Raw genomic sequence first — 20,700 nt, 5'->3', positions numbered from 1 at the left:
TAATGAATACTTCGGATAAGCGACTGATTTCAGAGTGTGCTTTTATCCACAGGCCCTGTATTTATAGTTCAAGCCTTTTCAATTAATACGCACACCCTAAAAGAATTAAACTACTAATTATCACATTTTACCGTGGTTCACAGAACTTTCATCAGATCTAGTAAATGAAATCACGAGTTCAGCCGAAGAAGCTTTACTGCGCCAAATTATGTCAAGGGTATATCATGTTGATAATAAAAGATCACTTGGTTGGAAGCCTAACCTAGAAGGCTGGGGAGGCGTAAAAAGTTCACATTTTGGATCATGCTGCTCTGGTGTGGGCGTTTTATGGTTTTTTTCTTGGTTATTGTGGAAGGCAATTTTCCTGCAAGTAAAATTTTCCCTTTGTCTTACATTACAGGCATTAGGAAATTCTTACATCGAAAGACAAATAGATAGGTTTGGGGTTTTGTTTTGCTAGTTAGGCCTTGGCATCGCACGCTCTGTCTCTTCCCACTAATAAACTCCCCTCTCTACTGGACAGAAAATTAAAGCGAGGCCCACACCACAAATAAACTTCTTCCCCTAAGTGCCCGGCTTCTTGGTGGGCAAGCGTGGAATTCAAAAGCACCCTTCAGCCTGCGGTCCGCTCAGGCGGTAGCAATTACTCCGACCCAACGCCACTCTCAGCTGCTAATTAAACAGCAAGTCTCTCCAGAAGACGGATGAAAAAGCCAGCTGTACTGAAAACCGGAGCTTGCTCGCAGCTCCGGCCGCCCCAGGAGGACTGGCTGAAGCCAGCCCCGGGGCAGCGCTCGGCGGTGGGACCGCGCGTAGCCGTAGCGCGGGGTGCCGGGGGCGCGGAGCAGCCCGGTGCTGCCGCTGGCACAAATCGCCTCGGCCCTGCAGAGCCGGGAGGGGAAAGGCACCGGAGCTTCCCAGGAGGGGCTCCTGGCCAGCCCACTTCCACGCTGCCCTCTCCGTGGCCCTTGCTGTTATCTCATGGATAAATATACGCAGAAAGGAATGGAACAGAGCAACAGAATATAAATATATTTTGAAACGACTTAGAATAATTGCAGCTGTATTTATGCACCTTATCCACTGGAAAGGTTCATTGCCTCTTTCCTGTACACACATATGTTGAAATAAAAACATATACCCTAGCCACATTTCTATTCCTCCTTTCCTTTGCAGCATTCAGCCACTCCAAGCGTAATGAACGTTTCATGTCTTTCAAGCACTGCTTTGTCATGCTATAAGCATTCATTTCATGCTTTGAATATTTCCTGTCATACTCGCCTTGGATGAATTTTTTGTGGGAATGCTTTGCTCGCGAAGGTTAATGGTTAGCAGCAGTGAAAACTGAAGTCCTCTGTCAATCCCCGAGCCTCAGACCCTGCGGGTCACCGACGAGGAGCCTCTCCGCTCGGCCCCAGCAGAGGCTTCAACACTGACCCCGGCTGACTACCGCCTATCTCGCCCGATTGACAGTCAACACCCTTCGCTGTTGCCATCACAGGGTCCCCTCAAGAGAGTGCCAGCTACTGATAAGCAGGCTCAAGCCTGAGCCCAGCCGAGCACCCGCTGAATCCTGCAAATGGTGAAGCAGCGCCTGACAATCTGGGCCACAAAATCGTTTGACTTTGAGCGTGAATCTCAATGAAAATATGGCAATGCAGCGAAAAAAACGGTGTTTTCTTTCCTAATTATTCAGATGCCTGTCCCCGAAAGTCGTGAAACTAGCTGGAAAACACAGCTGAATGCAGCGAAGTTTCAGTCCTAGGCTATTATAACACTGTATTTCCAGTTCTTGTTGGAGTCTATCTGTAAAGAAACAGGATGAAAAGAATGCAAGACTAAATCACACGTAAGGTGGTTTTATAACCAGGCGTATCTGCTTTTGTTTCCTCGGGAAATGCCGGTGCTGAGAACCGCCTGCCCGCCCGCAGTATCTCCCCGTGGTGACGAAATACAGGTTGGACCTAACCAGACCTTCGTCAGCTGGCGTGAGTGGTCGGAGCGAACGGCTGACCCCGTCCAGCCCGCGGCAAGGCAGGAGAGACCAATCCCACCGAGGCTCCCCTGCTCGGCCAGGGCTTTCGAGCCTGGACAAAGTTCCCCACCGCTGTTCCCGGCAGGCACTGTGATCTCCAAGGGTGCAAATCCGCTCAGAATTTGGCCCTGGCATGTTACAAAGGTGCAAACAAGCTGACATCACCAGAAGCTCTGACTTCGTCGCCAGCTATGAGATTCCTTATTGAAAATGCTAAGGGCTTTTTTTTTAAAGCTTTTTTTTCTGAAGCGAAGTTAATTTTAGATTAGTCCCTCAGGCTGTGATAACTCTCCAGTGTTGCTCTGTAAACAAGAGAGGAGAGTCTTCCTGCATTTATAAGATTCGGATGCAAATGATCCCATGAAGGAGAGCGCTAATAAAGGCTGCCATTACTGCACTACCCTGTTTGCAGCTCTAGCTGGTGGAAAACTTTCTCTGCGAGGCTGAGCTACCTGCTGCAAATGAGGTGCTTCAGGGATGCTAGTCACCTGAGACAAGGCACCTCTAACACGACCGGCTTCAGCATCCTGTGCTCAGCAAACCGCTCAAGCCCCGGCCCTACCCGGGTGGAAATTTGGGGGCTGACACAATGACCTACAGAAACCTCGAGTTTTGCAGCACTTGAAGACAGGGCGAGCTGTGCTCCACCTGGGCTAGAGGGGATCGGGGTGATGCATAGCCTGAGAACAGGGAATGAATGGCCCCGGAAGGCAGTAAGCTCCTCCTAGCTACAAATGTGGCTGTAGAAGGAATTGGAGGTCTCTCAGCTACCATTTAACTTATAATGCAGATGAGTGGTTGGGGTAACCACAAAGAATAGTTGTGTTTTCTGCCCGTGGCAGCTTGAGAGGATGGTTTGAACAGCAACTTTGCACGGTTTTGCATGGAGTGCCCAGCCCAGGGGCCGGACGGGCTCCACGTGCCCTGGCAGAAGCCCTCTCACTGCACAGAACCAGAACACCAGGCCTGGGGCCTGAAAGAGAGCACACGGAAAGGGGCTGAACTCTGCAGAGGGGTAGTTAAGGCAGAGAGGTACTTCCACAAGTTGCTTTTGCGTTTTGCCAGGCTGCACGTAGCCACCTAGCCCCCTCCTTCCCTGCAGCCCGAGCCGCGTTTCGCCTGCCACAACTGGCCGTGCCAGGGGAAGAGAGGAACCTGCCTTCCCCCAGAGCTTGAGGACCAGAATTCCTTCCTTTATGCTTTTAGGCATGAAAAAGTAAGCATATACTTAAAACTTTTTTTTTTTTTTTGGTAAGGTTTTATGCCCCAGTCCGGCCCTACTTAAGCGAAGAATTCACGGATGATATTTACAAGTCCAGTGTAATTACTGCGGGGCTGAAAAACGAGTTCTGTGAGTTACGGTACATCATTGTTTTTCTTTTTTCTTTTTTTTTTTTTAATGTTACAAAGAACAATGTGCCTTTCATTTCCTGCAGTGCTGTTAAGGTACTTGCAGCTCAAAGCAGCAAGAATACATTAAAAGCAAAAAGCATTTGGTTTGGGCATTAAACATTTTTATTTTTCAGATAAATGCCTCTCCCTCCATATAATTTGTTTGAGCAATGAATTTGGCACACGTTTGTAATCAGCTGTAATAATGACTGCTGTCTCGCTCACTTGAAACGGGAGAATTTATCAACTTCTTTAAAAAGAACTCGCTAATCTACAATTAAAGTGGTGTGCTACCGACTCGAGTGATCGAATCGCGGGAACACATGCTCGAGAGCCATCAGTTGTCTGCAGAAGTGACACGGCGTTCCCCGGCTTTAAGCAGCACGCTTCGCCCCTACCTTCATGCTGCAGTCAGTGATCCTCCAGTGCTACCACATCAAGCACACACCTCGCCCGATGGAGGTCTGGCAGCACTATCACGGCCCTGCACCACCGCTATTAACCAGGTTGTGCTCTGCCTTTCTCCGGAGTTAAACTCCTGCCAAAGTAGAGCAGGATTTGGCTTTCAATGCTCGGTGAATCTCCGAAAGCTAGCATCACAACCATCCCCACTTTGCAGACAAAAAGACTGAAAAGTTTTCCTGCAAAAGTTTAAAATAATCCCATTTACAAACAGAAAACCTATCCGATAGCCGTTTCCATGACTGAAAGAAAGAATAAAAGCCCTAGAGAGAGTCCACGGCAGTGCTGAGCCTGGAATTCAGTTGTTGCTGATCCCCAGGCACGCAGTCCCTTCACTACATCAGACTAGCCATTTTGTCACCCTCAGTTCGCTGAAAACTAGTTTGTTTATAAAAATCAACACCGAACCAGTGCGTTTAACAAGCTCTTAAAATCAATAATCTTTTTTTTTTTTTTTTTTTTTTTGATTGGGTGAATTGCAAAATCGCTTTGCGGTGCCAACTGAAATGAAGCTTTTACATACCATTAGGCAACTACAAAAGTGGGGAATTTTCCACGCGGGTGTTCCACCCAGCTGGTCAGAAAAAAAAACACTCATTTGAGCAAAATATCAGGACATCTGAACACGCTCCTGCCTTTCAAATGAAGTTGCGTGCTTCTTTCAACATCCCTCCTGCAAATTTCCTCACCCACGTAACAAACAGACACGTTCTGGGTTTTCTTCCTCTCCCTGAGAAGCTCTTTTCTGTGGTAAAGGACTGGGGGACAGCAGCACCATGCACACTGCTTACAGGTTAGCTTTCTCCCCAGTTTCAGGACAAGACATCTGGACCGTGGACCAAGCATGCAGGAATAAGCCTCGTCTTGCCTGCATGCTTGCCTTTCATGACCATCATGCTGAATTCTCTCTCCCTCTCTCTTTTGAAAAAACAAAATTCTTAGTATTTCTGTAAATTCTTGCAGTAGCGGTCAGTTAAGTGCCTGAAAATGATTCTGGCTTAATGAAGGCCGAAGTACAGGTTAAAGTTTGTGTTAGAGCCACCACTGAGAGCAGAAGATGTCACCATCTTCTCTCTCCGAGATGATTCTGCTCCATAAAATGCAACTGTAAAGCCCGCTAGAAAAGAGGGGTGGCTCTAAAAAATAAAAGCTTTTTTTCCCATGAACTTCACTTTAATGAAGGTTAGACATACAGGTTTTTCTAAATAACACATACAAATTAAAATGATAAATTAAAATCTGTAGTAGGAGGCCTTCTTTTTCAGGGCTGTATAGTTGACCCTTTTGAACCTACATTACTCAAGGTATGCAAAATATATGTGTATAATAAATAGCTCTAGAATTTATGGAGTGGAACAGAAAGGATATTAACAGGCAAGTAGAGAGGCTGTATAACCCTCACAAGGCCTTTAAAGATTTATTTTTTTAAAATGAAGGAATGCATGCATGTAAAAGGTAGTACTTAATCGATATGCGTTTTTGTGCCTTACAGAAACACATGCAGAATGATTCCAAACCTGCCCTCAATCTGGTCATTCTGCTGTTAGCATCAGTGGGAATAAGATTATTCATAATGCTATTTTTCTTTGATTTAAAAAAAAAAATCCTCCCTGTGTGGGCTCATTCCCACTCTCGGTAAAATCAATTATGAGACTCCCATCGACTCCAGAGGGAGTTGGATCAGGCCCTGTGGAAGTGGGTCTACAGCAAGTGTAGAACAACGCAGTTAATATGATTTATTGTGTCCGTTTCTGTGCGTGCAGTTTTTCATTTTCTAAAGCCTGCAGTTTTGCTTTCATCCTCACGTTCAGTAGATAAGAGCTGCAGATCTGTGTTGATCTACAGGCTGGGTACACTGCAAGTTGGGGGCTGTGTGTGCTGAGAATGAGCTCAGCGTCTGCCCAGGGGGAGCAGCCCCTTTAGGGCCAACAGCCTGCGTTAGATGCATTTGTAAAGAAAATCTCCCACACAGGCACTGCAAAAGGTGCGTAATTAGTTAGGAGGATTCTGCTGTGGTGGGAAAAAATACCCTTTAGTAAAAATGAGAAAAAGAAAAATCTTTTTCCTGTTTATTAAAAAAAAGTACCTTTAACAGGTCACCAGCGAAGTTCCAAGAATTCACTAAAAGCTTGTTTTACAAGGAAGACTCAGGCTCCAAATCAGAGACATTTCATTTCACTAGGCTTTTACAGATTTTACATTATTAAACACTGACATTGCTGCTTTTCGTGGTGGTTGTTGAGTAACGAGCTTCCTTAAGACTGAGAAACTGCAGGGTAAGAAGAACTGTGGTTTAATAGCTGTGAAAGAATATTATCTAAACATGAAATAATAACATGCTTGGTGCCTAATACATTCTAAATTAAAATATGATTTAATAAACATAGGCAACATATTCCACACACAAAAAAATCCAAGAATTGGCAGAAAAAAAATCACAGTTTAGTCAGTTCTTCTCTTAACCTCGCAATCCTTTGGCTACAAATTAGAATTTCTGTGAACAGGATTGATAAGAGAAATTAGGCACTGTCTTTCAAAAACAACAAAAATGTTTTAAGATGGTATACTTAGAGATGAGCAGTACGAAACCCATCAAAACACGAAATCTTTCAGATTTCAGTGGGAGGAAAATACAGGAATCCCCCAAAGCCAAAATCTTACCAGCCCAGCTGGCCCTGTGCCCTATAATATACACTCGTGCTTTTAAGTGTTCATGTACCTGAACCTCTTCTTCTGTGAATTCTATCTGCCACTTAAGCCCCGATCCAAATGCAGTCCCGATCTGAACGCAGCCCTTCAACCTCATTTCAGCTCGCAGCTTGGCCGGTTACTAATAAAGTCCTCAAAACACACACTCACCACTCACACAGCTGTAGGGATGCTCTGTGAAGATTTGAGGCAAAAGCAGATAGTTGCTCTGTGAAAAGGCAGTCACATCTCTATTATTACAGATAAAATAGTTCTACAATAGGTGGATTTAAGTGTCCCCAAAATGGTGACAGGTTTCAGAGACTCAAATCATTCAGCAAAGTTCTTCTTTTCTGTGTATAAGCAGTACACTCCAGAACACTGGATTTCCCTTCTACATATAAGTCTTATAAAAAAATAAATAAATCTGTTTACAAATAAAATGTCAAGAAAAACTATGAATAATAGTTGCTTAGCTCAGTTTCACTTTGGGAGACGATACTTCTAAGTCCTAACTATAAGTAGTAGTAAAGAAAACCTGAGTTGCCTATGGGTGAACAGAACCTGTTGAGTTCTATCTTATTTAAACATAAAAAGAACAAGAAGCTGTTCCCTCACACACGTGCCTATCCTTTCACATACATTCCCTACATAAATTTGCTATTATTATTTTTTTCATGCTGTTTTACAATGGAAGCCATCGATTCAGTAGAAGCTATTGCTTCTAATTTAAAGCTGTCCCCATTCACAGAATATTAGTGTTCCCCAAATTCACAGTCCCACTGCTACCTCCAAATAAGATCGAGCGCCTACAACCTGAAGCACTACTACTGCAAACACACAGAGAAAACGGCGCGACAAGCTATCCTCGAGCCTCCCGGTGCTGCTTACCCCTAGTATCTACAGCCTTTAAAGCACACTCATAGCTAATACAGACGACGCTGGTGGCACCTGTATCATTCCTGCAGTGGGTACCTGCCTGAGCAGCTGGTATGTTCATAGGTGTGCATTCCTGCCCTGAAACTGTAATGTTTGGAGTGTTGCTGCTCAGATTTGCTTAGCAGGTTTCTGCAGCAGAGAATGGGTCTGCAGAAACATATTTCAAAGCAACCATTTTGTTTCACGGGACTGTCTGAGATCCTACACTCTAAAATGATGGCTGGCCACGTACCGAAAGTTAGGTACTTCAGTGTGTCATGTGAGAGCATCAATAAACAAAATGAAGTTAAAAGCACATAGATAAAAATGAAAGCGATGAAGTACACACCCCTAGGGGGTCATGACTCACGGCCCAGGGATTGAAAGCCTTTGCTACGGAGGAATAAGGATAAGGGTTGCATACAGCAGGCTCTTTAATGGCATCTCCCTAATTAAAATGATTTTTAAAGGAAAAAATGTCTCTCTCCAGGACTGGAGAAACAAATGCTACTTAGATTAGTGAAAAAGCAGCATTTGAACTATGAGGAGAGTATACAACCTATCTGCACCTAACCCATGTCAATTATTCTGAATAGTCCTTTTATATTAGACATAGGAAAAATTCTTAATAAATATGGGCTGTTTTAATATCCCAAAGCAGGAGCAGCAGGTAAGAACTTACCATTTTCTGGCTGGTCCTTAATATCAGCTTCACTTGGCTGGCTGGGACTTTCAGATTGACTTGAATCTGAAAAACATAAAATACAGCCAAAAATTACAGGGTCTGCTGTGGAAAATAGATCAGAGGCGCCAGACTTCCTCAAAAGGCTGAGAGTACAAACTAAGGACAAGAATGTTGCACCAGGACATGATAATGCAAAAGTCCCGTGCCTAGGTAAGATTTTTTGCTAGAAAAAAAAGGGAATCTTGTTTACGGCACTACACAGAGTGCTTGGTGTGTGTGTTTGCATAAATTAAGCTTTGAGAATCCTTCTTTTTAGAGAAGGCATATTTAAACTACTCTCCTACATGTTTTTTATAATGCAGCCTCTATGTTGTATACAAGCCAGAGCCTTAATCCAACACATAGTAAAGTCTCAAAACAGATTTTGAAGCTTGCATATAAAGGTAACTAAGCAACACTACAAAGTCGTGGAGATTGTTGTCTACACAGTTCTGAAACAAAATCTGCAAAACTGATAGAAGAGATGATTTTTGCCATACTTTCGCAGTGGTTACGGTGCTCCAAGACCACTGAAATGAACGGTATTACCCTGATTTGCAGTGCTATAAATGAGATCAGACACTCGACGAACTGCTTTAGAACTTGTACAAATAATGGGTCCTACAAACTCCCAGCTAACAGTCTCCAATGAACACAATATATTTGCCTGAAATAATAAAATGACCTATAAAAGGATGTGTGTAAATATGAATGTTTTGCTTTTTTTTACACATTATTAACTCTATGTGAAGATGATTGCTCTTCACTTTGAAAATTATTCTTAGTAGAAGCTTTAGTCAAATACTGTTTTCCTTCTTAATTATTTCTAACACTAAGAACTGGAAAAAATGAGTCTTTACCTATGGGAGAAAAAAAATATATAAATTTAAAAAATATATATAAAACCAGCAAATTCAAATTACTGTTTTTTCAATTCATAAAAACAGAGAAGTTCATTTTTTTCCTCCAGAAATTGTTTTGTAATTTATTGAGCCCATAAAAAAAAGTTTTTTGCAGTGAAACAAAACTTAGGAAACGAAACCACTTGCTAGCTACTGCATCAAAAACACCTCAATTCATGGCGAACCTATTTTCTGACTTCACCTTGACTTTGCAGAGTTTAGAATTAGCTGTCTGAAATTTGACCACATTTCAGTGAGAAGTCAATGCAAGATCAAAAGGTCATGACACTTAACTGTGATTAAATTGAAAATCTTACTTCTATTGCAACAGAGTGATAACACCACCCCTTCTTTTTCTTTGAGGTATTAATAGCGCTGGAAGAAGCAGTACTACTAGTGACCTTGGGTCAAGCAATGCTAATTTATTGCTTTAAAAAGGTTCCTTGCTTTTAAGCAAATGAAGATTTTAATTACCGCAGAGCACTATAAAGAAAATGCCTATTTTAAATATTCAAATTTTTTTTTTACCTGCTGACTGTATGCATTAGGTATCATTCAGAAGCTTAGAGGACAATCTTGTATAAATTAAAAACTACATGTAAAAAAATGTGCTCGCAAAACAGATTTTGATAAATTTCAAAATATGAATATTCAGAATACTTCGCAAAAAAAGCTTAAATCCTGATATTTCTATTTAAAATAAATGAAGTTCTGCTAAAAATTTGTATGCTTCCCCATGTGTCCAGAGCCTGTTTCCTCTCTTTTACAATTTTTTAAAAATTTCTACAATGAAATCCAATGAAATAATTTACTTCTGCAATTTTGTTTTAAATATTCATTTTTGGGGCTATCTTTAACGAAGCTGAAATCAGTGACAGCAGATAGGCTACCGGGTCAGAGGCACACTGCTGTTATATTCTGGACACTAGATTTTGGCAGGAAGTTTCACGTTTCCGATGGCACAAAGGTAGCCACAAAGGTAACATATCAGAAATGTAAAATATTGAGTTAACATTCAAAACCCACATCCGATGTATTTCATTTTACAGGGCATGCACGAGGCTTTCGCTTACTCTCCAGGATTTTGTTTTCCTTCGAGAAGCCCCAGCTCAATCAGCGTTTGGGCTTTATGCTCCAAGTAGGGTTACAATCCCACAACAACTGATGCATTTGAAAAAGTTGCTGCACAAATATGGGACTCAAAGCCTGTTTTCCTCCCGAAATGGTACCGAAGCCGGTGAAGCAGCACGAGGGACGAGGGCACGGTGGCACACGCCGGAGCCGGGCTTGGAGCTGACGCTCTCCAGCCCCCTGCCTGGCACCTTCGCCCAGCAAAGCTCGGCAGCCCGTGAGCAGCGCGCACGTCGGGAACTGCTCCTGGGTTTTGAGACACAAAGTACTTTTGTTTGCACTCGGGGCTGCTTTTCCAACACCAGGACTAGGCGCAAAAGGGAGCCTCTACTGACCACAGGGCATTTGTTTGCACACTGAATCTTAACTTTCTTCTTTTATTACCCTGGCTACTGTGATACATTTTGCTAAATTCTGTTTTCCTGCAGCCCACCCCTTCTGCTGAAATTAAATACTAATTTCTAAAAAAAAAAGACAACGAAAGCTTTCAGCAGTATTCTTCGCAGAGAGGCATGGGGCAATAAAAAGCAGGAGGAGGCAGAATTAAAAACAATATGCACTGCGGCAGAGAGCACGGAAGGCTACCGAAAATGTGCACTGGGCAAGCGTACGCTCGGCATTGTTATGCAAGGTGGCATCTTGTGGAAACCCCAGATAAGAAGACTGAGTTAAGGCACTTAGCCAAAATGTTTATATGCAGAATTTTGCTTCCCTGATTTTATTCAGATGCCGCAGATGATCCGGTACATATAAATGTGCCGCCACATGGTTAAGGGATTGGCAAAATCAGAGCCGTTGTATTTTACAGTCTTGCCTAGGACGAGTCTTGCTCACCCTCCCCAGCTCGCTCTCTGCTTTTTCAGCAGTTGGCAGTAACTCCTGTCAGGGCTTTTTTGTTGTTTTGCACATGGAAACTTTAAAATTCCAGTTTTCTGAATGTTTATTCTTTTGCGGGCTGGGATACAACAGGAGGGGGAAAGCGTGTCCTGCTGAGTCAGTTAGCCAAACAGGTGACCGGAGGAATAAATTAATTTTTGCCCATACATAATTGATATAAATGGAAGATCGTTTTCATAAGCATTTGCATTAAATCAATAAAATCACTTACTATAGAGCAGTTTAACAATTCATTTGATTTTCTCTTTTCTATATATTTGATAGCCACTCTGCAAAACAGTATACACTTTATGCCTATTTTCTTTAGCAACAACACCGCCAGTTAAATTCTACCACCTGCAATAATTAGAGCCATTGGAAAACATACAAAACAAAATATACAGTAGATGCGAGCCCCTCTTGAATCCATGGCCCCCTGCGGCAACGAGTTTCATTGGTGCCTTAAGCTAAGGCTGGTAGGAAGCCAAAGAATCTGTATATTACAATAAAGTGCATGTTATTAAGGGGAGGATTTAAATGATTTCAGATGGAGTTGGAAATATTATAGTGAGGAACCACTATTAAGATTGCTGATTTAAAAAAAAATAAAAAATCACCCAGGAATCTAGTTTTATATTTAAGGAAGCTTAACCTTGAATAGCACAATGGGTTTTATTTGGGGGCTTTTTTAGTTAAAGAAAAGTTAGTGGTTGGGATTTTTAACCCTCAACTTGCTGGAGTTAGCACGAGTACGGACACTTGAGTCCAGGTTACCGGCCAGGAGAAGCTCGAGCAGACCTGGCACCAGCCGCAACCATGAAATGAAAATAATGTCAAAGAAATTCTACCCTCTACTTCCAAGAATCAACTACGATTAAGGGGTAAAGGAAAAAAAAAAAAAAAAAGGAAAACAGCAACAAAACAGGCTAGTTTTCCTGAAGTAGCACTCTCTACCTCTATTTTCCGTTCCTCTCTGGCTCCCCAGTGCAATCAAGGCAGTGGCGCCCGAGCCCTAGGTCTGCACGGCCTCCAGCCACACGCAGGCAGGGACCTTCAGCCCCAGCCAAAGCTCGGGACTTTTCAGGATGTAATTTTAATTTTCGGCTGCAGCAGGAGTGGGTTACAGCCCGGCTGCACGACGGCTGCGTGGAGGCAAGGCTCGCTGCTCTGGAAGGGAGCGCTCCATTGTTTGGAGAGAATAAAACATTCCCAGGAAAGTCTGGCCCGTGGACAGGACCAATGTCAACAGACTGACAATGTTGTTCTTTTTCGTAGACCACGACACAGACGGTGAAGAGCTGTTACGCTCCTCTGCAAAAAAAAACCCCGCGCCGAGCGTCATGGCACTTCCCAGCGTTAAACTACTCCTTGGCTACGCGACTTGGGAAAAACGGGACGTTTTCTTGGACACTCGCACTTCCTCGACACGCCGCGCTTTGCAGACTCCAGCCTCGGGTGGCAGTCCGGGGCCAGCCTCGTCGCCTGCTGGACAAAGCGCCTCACCGGGTGACAGATTATTCCGACCCAGGAAGAGGCAGCCCCAAGCGAAGCCGAGCCCTCGCCAGCAGACGGGCACGCGGGCGATGGCCACGTCGTGCCGAAACAAACAGCCGGCGCTGCCGCTGCCCATGCCGAGCCTGCTCTGCGGCCAAGGAGAGCGGGCTCCTTGTCCGATTCTGCCAGCCCCGCACCTCCTCGGCGCACCGGGGAAGTGCACAAGTTAAATTTTCCATTCATATCATGTTTTAGGGGGGGAAATACCGTATAATAAACTGACATATTTTATTCAAGTTTCAGAGTCCTATTTGTAATAAAATATTTATATGGCTGGGTTGTGTTCATGCAATAAATTTTTCATCTATAATTTTGGGCATGGATTCTACCAAAGATTTATATATGTTTAAAAAAATCTAAATCATGCTCCTTTATACACAACCTTACGTGGTGAGCTTAAGGGATTTACAAACAGAAACCAGCAACAGGACTGAGGCTTTTTACACTCACTTTCCCTTCATTACACATTATAATGTAAACACATATGCATTGCTCTATATATGCTACAATTATTATTTATGGCTATTTTGGTGGCTACTACTATTTCATTTAAGGAAGGCCTGGGTCTCTGTTTAACTCTAGCCATCGCTTTCAAGTCAACTTTTATAGGGAGTTCAAAGTGCTTCATTATCATCCACCTCACCGTCACACGTACATATATCCATACCAGATTTCCAGTTTTCTTTTATACCCCCCAATACAGTACGCCACAGCCCCTCAGCTGACGAAGACGGGTTCTGCAGTGGTAAAATCCCCGCCATGCCAGCCTGGTTTTTTATCAGGCAAGGACTCTTAATTCCTGTACACTGGGAAAGAGATTATCTTTGATAATGGAAATGTAAATCGAAGCTTGCTGTTGTTTATTCCAGACAGACATTTGTGTGTTAAGTCTGTTTATCAGGCAACACTTTGTCTAAGCCAGGAAGTAGTCAGCCTTTGTAACAAGATGTATGCAAATGATTTTCCCATGAGCCCTTGCCACAAAACTTTTGTGGCAAAAAACCTCCTTGTTACTTCACCAGTAAGACGCTACTAAGCTACCCCGTAAGTAGACTAGCAACAAAACAGCTAGCTAGACTATGCTGATGAGTTTGAATGAGACCAAAACATGTGCCCACAGTCTGTTGCTCTTTATTGTGAGCAGACTTTGTGTATTACATCTGTTTATCAGGCAACACTGTCTGCCGGGGCGGCTTTGTAACAAGGTGGATGCAAACAAAGATCTCCCCAACTCCAGGGCTAACTTCTCAGGACGCGAAAATTTCGGGTTACCTCCCTCGTCATCGGCAAGAAGAAAAGCACGCAACTTAACCAGAAGGGTATGAGACCCAAGAGCTGTATCAGAATGGTTTCATTTTAAATCAACTTTCTTTGTTCTCACTAGCCCATAAATGATTTACTGCTATCGTGTGATAGCCTAGAATGCGGGGAATCTGTGTATTCCCATATTTGTTCCTTGATATTACAAACAAGTATTTGATTCACTTCTAAACGTTTGTTTTTAAAACAGTTTACAGCCTTTGATTCCTGCTTACTGATTCATTTCTGGAACATTTTCTATTTATTCCTTTGCAGTAGCAAACGTTAATTTTGACTTAATTCAAATTGTCATCAAAGGCTTCCTTAAGAAATCCCACAGCACAGATTTTATTTGTTATAATAAAATATTCTTAAAGTAAACATCATGCGACTCTGTTTTTTTAATTCCAAGAGATACAAAAATCCGTTACCCAGAGGATTCAAATTGGTTCAGCCCTTTTTCCTAGACAAAATAAACACTTTAGGACTTTACTTGTTTGTATTCTCCTCAGTGGTGCTGTATGCATCACCAGCTAAAAACAAAGAAACTTTTAGCTGCTCAGACAAAATGCAGAAGCTCCCCAAACAACGAAGCGGGGGGGTGGGGAGGCATTCAGAAAGTCTGACAGTCCATTCAATATAGGGATGATGGCCATAATGCATCCAGGGTCCCCTTGCTAATTAAATATGCATTGGCACAGTTTTGATCGATGCAAGCCATGGATCAGATGACACACCTGCAAAATCTTGAGCCCAGAGCTCCCAGGAAAAGGAAAATACAGGCTGTCTCCTTATCTTTGTTTTCAAAGGCTCTCAATTTCTGTGCTTAGATATCTAATTTAATTCTCTCACCCCTCAGCAAACTGGATTAGGAAAGTCAATACTGCCATTGTGCATCGACAGGAACACACAGCTTTCCTTTTATTCAATTTAGCCATGACCTTTAGACAAAGATAATGACAACTGTCTAAAAGTAAGGTAAGGCCTTAAGGAAGACCCTGAAGAGGGGCCCCTCTCGCGTTCCGTGCTTCCTCGGCCCCGAGGAGCCCACCAGCCCTGGAGCAAACCCCACGCAAAATGTTCCTCCCTGCCGGCAGTGACAGGGGCCGTCGGAGCGGCCCCCTGGCCGCCACGGGCCTTGGCCAACCCGTGAGGCCGGTGGCCAGGCCATGGCGAGGGAACGTCCCCGGGGAAAGCGCGCGTGCCAGGAGCGAGGCCGCGTCGTCCCGACCCTCCGCAGGTGGCAGGGGAGCGGTGGGATGGAAGGGCCTGGCGAGGGCCGTGCGCGGCCCCACTTCCTGGCTCTGGTGCTCGGGAGGAACCGAAGCCCTACAGCGAGAGCCGGGGTGGAGGATCCCACGCGCCCGTTCTCCTGGAGCTGATCTACAGCCAACGGCACCGCTCTCGATAGGTCTCGCGTCAGTATTTTCACCAGCCTTCCTCCATCAGATAGCATCCTTCTAATACGCCTGTGGGGAAAGGAGCGGGAGCATGCTGTAGGCTCACAGAGCACCATCAGACAGTAATCCGCGTTGGTATCTGCAGATACAGGCCCTACCTGAGCCGGTGGCTTAGGCTGATGGAAATTCATATTCATTGAGCAGCCCAGCTCCACAAAATGTTAGCTTCCATGCTGTACAACGTTTAATTCTGCAGTACTTTTTTAGCTGCATTTAAAAATACACTTGGCATTTCTAGCTGTGGACCAATATTTTTCTCATGTCTTTTTATACAGATTTGGAGGGAAAGATATTTGTAATGGAAAAAAAATATGTGCAAAGTTGGATTGCTAAGTTTCTGTAATCTTGGGAAATGAAAAAAAAAAAAAAGCAGCCTATGTAAGAGCTACAAGGAACCATATGGATCAACAAGAGCTGCCCTCATATCCCTAGGAAATATAAATTAACCTACATTTCACCATCATAAACCCCAAAATAAAAAATCTAATTAGAGTCTCTACCCTCAGATTCAGTTCTACAAAATTTGCCTATCCCCCTCACAAAATGATTTACAGTACTTACATCCATTTCTTCAGAGTGATTTAAATTTATTGAATCATTTCAATTTTTAGAGAGCTTCCATTTGGATCTGTATGGGTTTCTAGACATATGCAGTGCTCAGTTATTTAAAATTAATTGCAGTACAATAATTTTAAATTGCTTCACACTATACGAATCTCAAGTGCTTTGAAATATTTGAACCATTCTATTTAGGAGCCATCAAACTTCTGAGCACATGCATCGAAGAGTTGTTTTAAAAGCCGAAGGGCCGTACTGATGATCCCAAAGTGCAGGTGAGCACGGCTCTGGGCATGCGCAGCGCACGCAGAACGGAATTTATAGAACAATTCAACGAATTTTGCCCGAATGTCAATCTTTAATTAACAAAAACGGATTCTGTAATAATTGCAAACCAATAAAAAATTTCTAAAACTAGAAAAGCACTGTTATAAAATAATGGTATACATTAAAAGTATTATTACTTCTAATGTGTATTTATAGAACATCCTTTTATCCTGGAAATTAAAACATCTTATTAACATTAAACTAAACTTTACAATACCTCTGTGGGAAAGGTGAGCATTACTGTGCCCGCTTTACGAAGGGATGAAGGAGGCACATAGAGGTTAAGTGATTTACCTTCAGAAGCACAGTTACCAAAAGGAGTAAAAAGCCAGGAGCCGAGCAATCAAGCCGCCGCTGCTGATAATAAAGTATCATTCCCACCGATACAGCCATTACAATGGCAACGGCAACGCTGGCTTAGAAAGCCTTCAACTACATTATCTAGAAAATTACTTGCTAGAGTGAATCCAAAGTCACCTAGAAGGGATATTTCCAGTCACTCTCGGGTTATCTTTCTCTTGCATTTTTTTTCTGGATATTTTGAGGAATAAGAAATTGTTTCTGCATTTCTCTCTGGAGTAGATTCTAACTCAATAACAACAGCAATAGTTAAGGTGGCTAAATTGCAGTTTTTGCAATGCCTTACATCACGTACAAAGGCAAGTGAAGATGAAACTGAGTGATGAGCAGATCTGGTCGCTTTGGTAAAAGTCTCCAGCTCTGCTTTTGTGCAATTTTACACTGGTGAGTAAACTAACATTAGCAAAGCAGGATTATGTCCACCATATGGTGAGACTCCATTGGCTGTAGTACAGTCACCCAATTAATCTTTATCCCCCCCCACCCTCTTGCTATTTATTTATTGTGACAAACTCATCCTTATGGGACCCGAGGCAGGGAGATGCATATTCCCAGGCTATTCTCTGCAGTGCCCATCCTCATCCTTTATCCTCGCTGCCCGGGCAGTAGCGCGGTGCGGTGCCTCTCCCTGGGCCACGACGCGCACTGCTGCAAGGTCACGACCAAGGAGGCTGTCCAGATTTTCCATAGCGGGCAGGAATAAAGAATTGTCCAAACCTGCCCTCCATCAAAAGGCCAAATAAAAGTACTCCTGACAATGAGCGGAGCCTTCTGAACCTGCTTTCCGAGGCTCGCCTTTTCAACATCACACTAATAAACTAGCTGTTTCTGGAGACCATCAGAGCATTCACATATTTCAGCCTGTGCCTCTTGCTAAGTTCTCTCCACTGCCGGAGCCGTCCAAGACTTCATCAGCCGGCAAAAACAAAGAAAAACCCTCACCAAATAAACACACTGGGCAAAACCCCCAACCTCCTCCTCCGTCAACAACCTCCTCCTCCGTCAACCTCTCCCTCTCCTCGTTCTCCTAAAGGACAGGTGTAACGTTTTCCTACTCTTAACCATAAAATTTAAGTAAGAATCCATACCTCAAACAGAATAAAAAATACTTAAAAAAAGCTAACTCCTGGAGAAATTGGCCCATTTTTCCTATTAAGGATTATTCTGTTTCACGCAAGGAAAAATAATGTTGATAATAAAAATATGTGTGATTATTTAAGTAATAATGAAAGGGTGAACTAATATTTCATGGAGTTTTTGTCAATAGCATGAATACCAAGTTACAGAAGGGGCAATCTGAACAGAGTTCATGCATTTATTTTTTATTATGGATCTACACTAGCTGCTCCGTTTTCACAACCCTCTTTCATTTTGATGTACCTGACACCTTTCCTCTTGGCTCCCATTTCAGCCCCTGCTAAGTACATATTTGGTTATAGTGGCCAATTTTTATTTTTTATTGTTTTATTTTTTTCTGGCAGATGTCTTTTCCTTGTTTTGTGCACTCTGAGGAGTTCAACGTGGCATGTGAAAAATTTCCATTTCAGGTTTTCTTAAGCTTTATGCAAAATTAAACTGCTGGCAAAAAAACATCCGTATATATAAAATTATACAGCAGAAAAAACTGCTTGATAGCTCCCTTTCCTCCCTACCCACCTTGCCCTCTCTTGCCTTGTTTCTGAAAATAATTGCAGAAATATTGCCATCAACCCAAAGCCTTTCTCCAACTGAAAAGTCATAGGATTTTGCCCACAAAGAATTGCCACTGATTGCTGCTCCATGGATATGTTTCTACTCTCACAATATTGCAGACTGCAAAGAAGAACAGAGAATTACCATAAAAATCAGGACGTGTTTTGTTGCATCAGTATCATGTTGGCATCAACAACACAGACTCGGGCAGAAAAAAAGCAGCCTTTTGGTAGGCAGCCTACTTGTTCTGTGTTTCTCCTGTATTTGTAAGCCACGCAAGTAGAAGATAAAGTTAAAACTCAGAGAGAAGTAACATCCTGCAGGCTTGATACCACACTGAGTTACAGCAAAATCTAAGGTACAACGGCCATAAATAATGGAGAAATGGAACTGTATCTCCATCTCAAAGGACGGTGGATCATTACAAATATATGAAAGAATACGGTATATAGATATAAAAGGTAGGATTCCCTCCTCCACACACACACTGAAAAAGATTAAGATGGAAGTGTTGACTCTGAAAATACCACCTAAAATCCTTGTTCACTTGGTCCCAGTGCTGAAAAACTGAATTTTGAGGGAGAAAATTAAAAACAGAAAAGCCCAGAGCTCTCAGAACCTGTAACTACACTGTGTAGACAAAATTTTAATCAAACTTTTAAAGCCATGGTTATGATCCAATGAACAGACAGCTTGACTTGATTACATTTTTAAGTTTCAGTTTCTATTTCTGTTTTAAGATGAAAAAGATCATAGAGTGTCAGAAATTTGAATACTGAATAGCAAAAGCTCTTGCAGGTTTAGAAAGCATATAGAAAAGCTGGCAAAAGAAAACGCTATTCCATTGCCACCATCTGCTTTCTGGCATATTGAAGAAACTTTACTAACAGCAACATTTTCTTGCATTAGAATATCTGCTAATTAGTTTTGTTGTAATTTTTTTTTTTAAATTACCTTTTACACAGAAGGCAAATAGCCAGTTTTTTTGGCTGGCTACACCTTACACCATGTCTGATAACATTTTCACATTAAGTTCAGTTTACCTCACATTTTTTCTATCAAAATCCTATCTTTAGTGTAGTCAAAGCCTGCAAAAACTTTGCCTTGCTGAGACTAAAGAAAAAAACATCAAACATACGAAGTGTTAAAAATCGCTGAATAACTCAAAGGAAAAAAGATAATTTTGAAGGCGTTTTGGCTGAAATCTATTTTCCTTTGAATTGCATGAGTGTTTTAAAATGTTAAAAACACTACAGAGTGACTAATGAATGTAAAAGAATGATAAAGAATATGGGTCCAGTTATCAGTGATGTGCCTAAAACAAAATAATTTTGGACAGTCTGCCATGCAAATATTGACTAAAATGTCATAAATAATGTCTGCAACAAAGGGAATCCTGCAAAGGAATATTCTATTGCACTTAATGCATTGTTGAGTGTGCCTTTTAGCAAGCAGTACGTTATAGAGGCTGAAAACTTCAGATGGACTAAAAAGCTAACTGTTCCCAGATAAAAATATTATTAATGTTTTCTCAGAAACAAACCTTCCAAAAAGTTAAAGGTACAATGTTACATTTGGAAAAGGGTTCACTTAGAAGCTGACCGCTCAAAAGAAATAAAGCAGTTGTCCAAAAATTAAAAATAGACCAAACGTAACCACCTCATTGACTTACAACTATTTCCTCTGCCATTTTTAACAGTATTTTCGTACATTTGTTTTCTGGCAGGGCAGAGGTTGTTTGCAGGTCTTTACCATTTTGCACTGAAAGAAAATGCAAAGACATCTGCTGCGGCCCGAGCTGAGATTCTGCTCAAGTAATTCTTGGGACCCAGCTCTGTGTCGGTGGCAGTCTGACCACGCGCTGCATGTAGGGTTAGAAATAATGATGCAATCCTGTGCGATTGGTAACAGCACACGGTTTTATATGAGGGAAACTATGCAGAAAGGGCTCAGAAACTACTTTCACAATCTCAGCATTTTGGTTATTTTATTATTTATAGCATCAAACTATGGAGCCAAATTCAGGAGTGCCACGGGAAGTTACATTAACAACTCCGGATTGCTCGCATCTAAACTAACATATTGTACTATGTGTAATCATAAACAACCCTGTCACTTTTTCTGAAACTCTTCTAAAAAAAATTGAACAATCAGAGCTACACTGAAACCTTCCGCGCGTTTTCGAAAATTTAATTTCTGAGAAAAATTGCACAGCCAAAGATGACAAATAACAAAGATATTTTACATTTCTAAAGCATCTTTCATCCAAGATCAAAGAATTTCGTCAACATTAATTCTCAAAATACCCCTTTGAAATAGAAG

General features: G+C 42.3%; 1 protein-coding gene across 5 annotated transcripts in view; it reads right to left on the bottom strand.

Annotated features, from left to right (window-relative positions):
* The window catches only part of NFIA (nuclear factor I A), a 244,299-nt gene that overhangs the window by 101,266 nt on the left and 122,333 nt on the right, over positions 1–20,700 (bottom strand). For all 5 annotated transcript variants that reach the window (XM_035564481.2, XM_050712197.1, XM_035564482.2 and 2 more), the window contains exon 3: positions 8,178–8,243. In XM_035564481.2, the coding sequence (XP_035420374.1) occupies positions 8,178–8,243 (66 nt within the window). The remainder of the gene's footprint in view (positions 1–8,177; positions 8,244–20,700) is intronic.

This window comes from Cygnus atratus, chromosome 8, assembly GCF_013377495.2.
Source record: "Cygnus atratus isolate AKBS03 ecotype Queensland, Australia chromosome 8, CAtr_DNAZoo_HiC_assembly, whole genome shotgun sequence".
Taxonomy (NCBI): Eukaryota; Metazoa; Chordata; class Aves; order Anseriformes; family Anatidae; genus Cygnus; species Cygnus atratus.
Note: the sequence above shows the minus strand (reverse complement) of the source record. Positions and strands in the feature narration are given on the sequence as shown.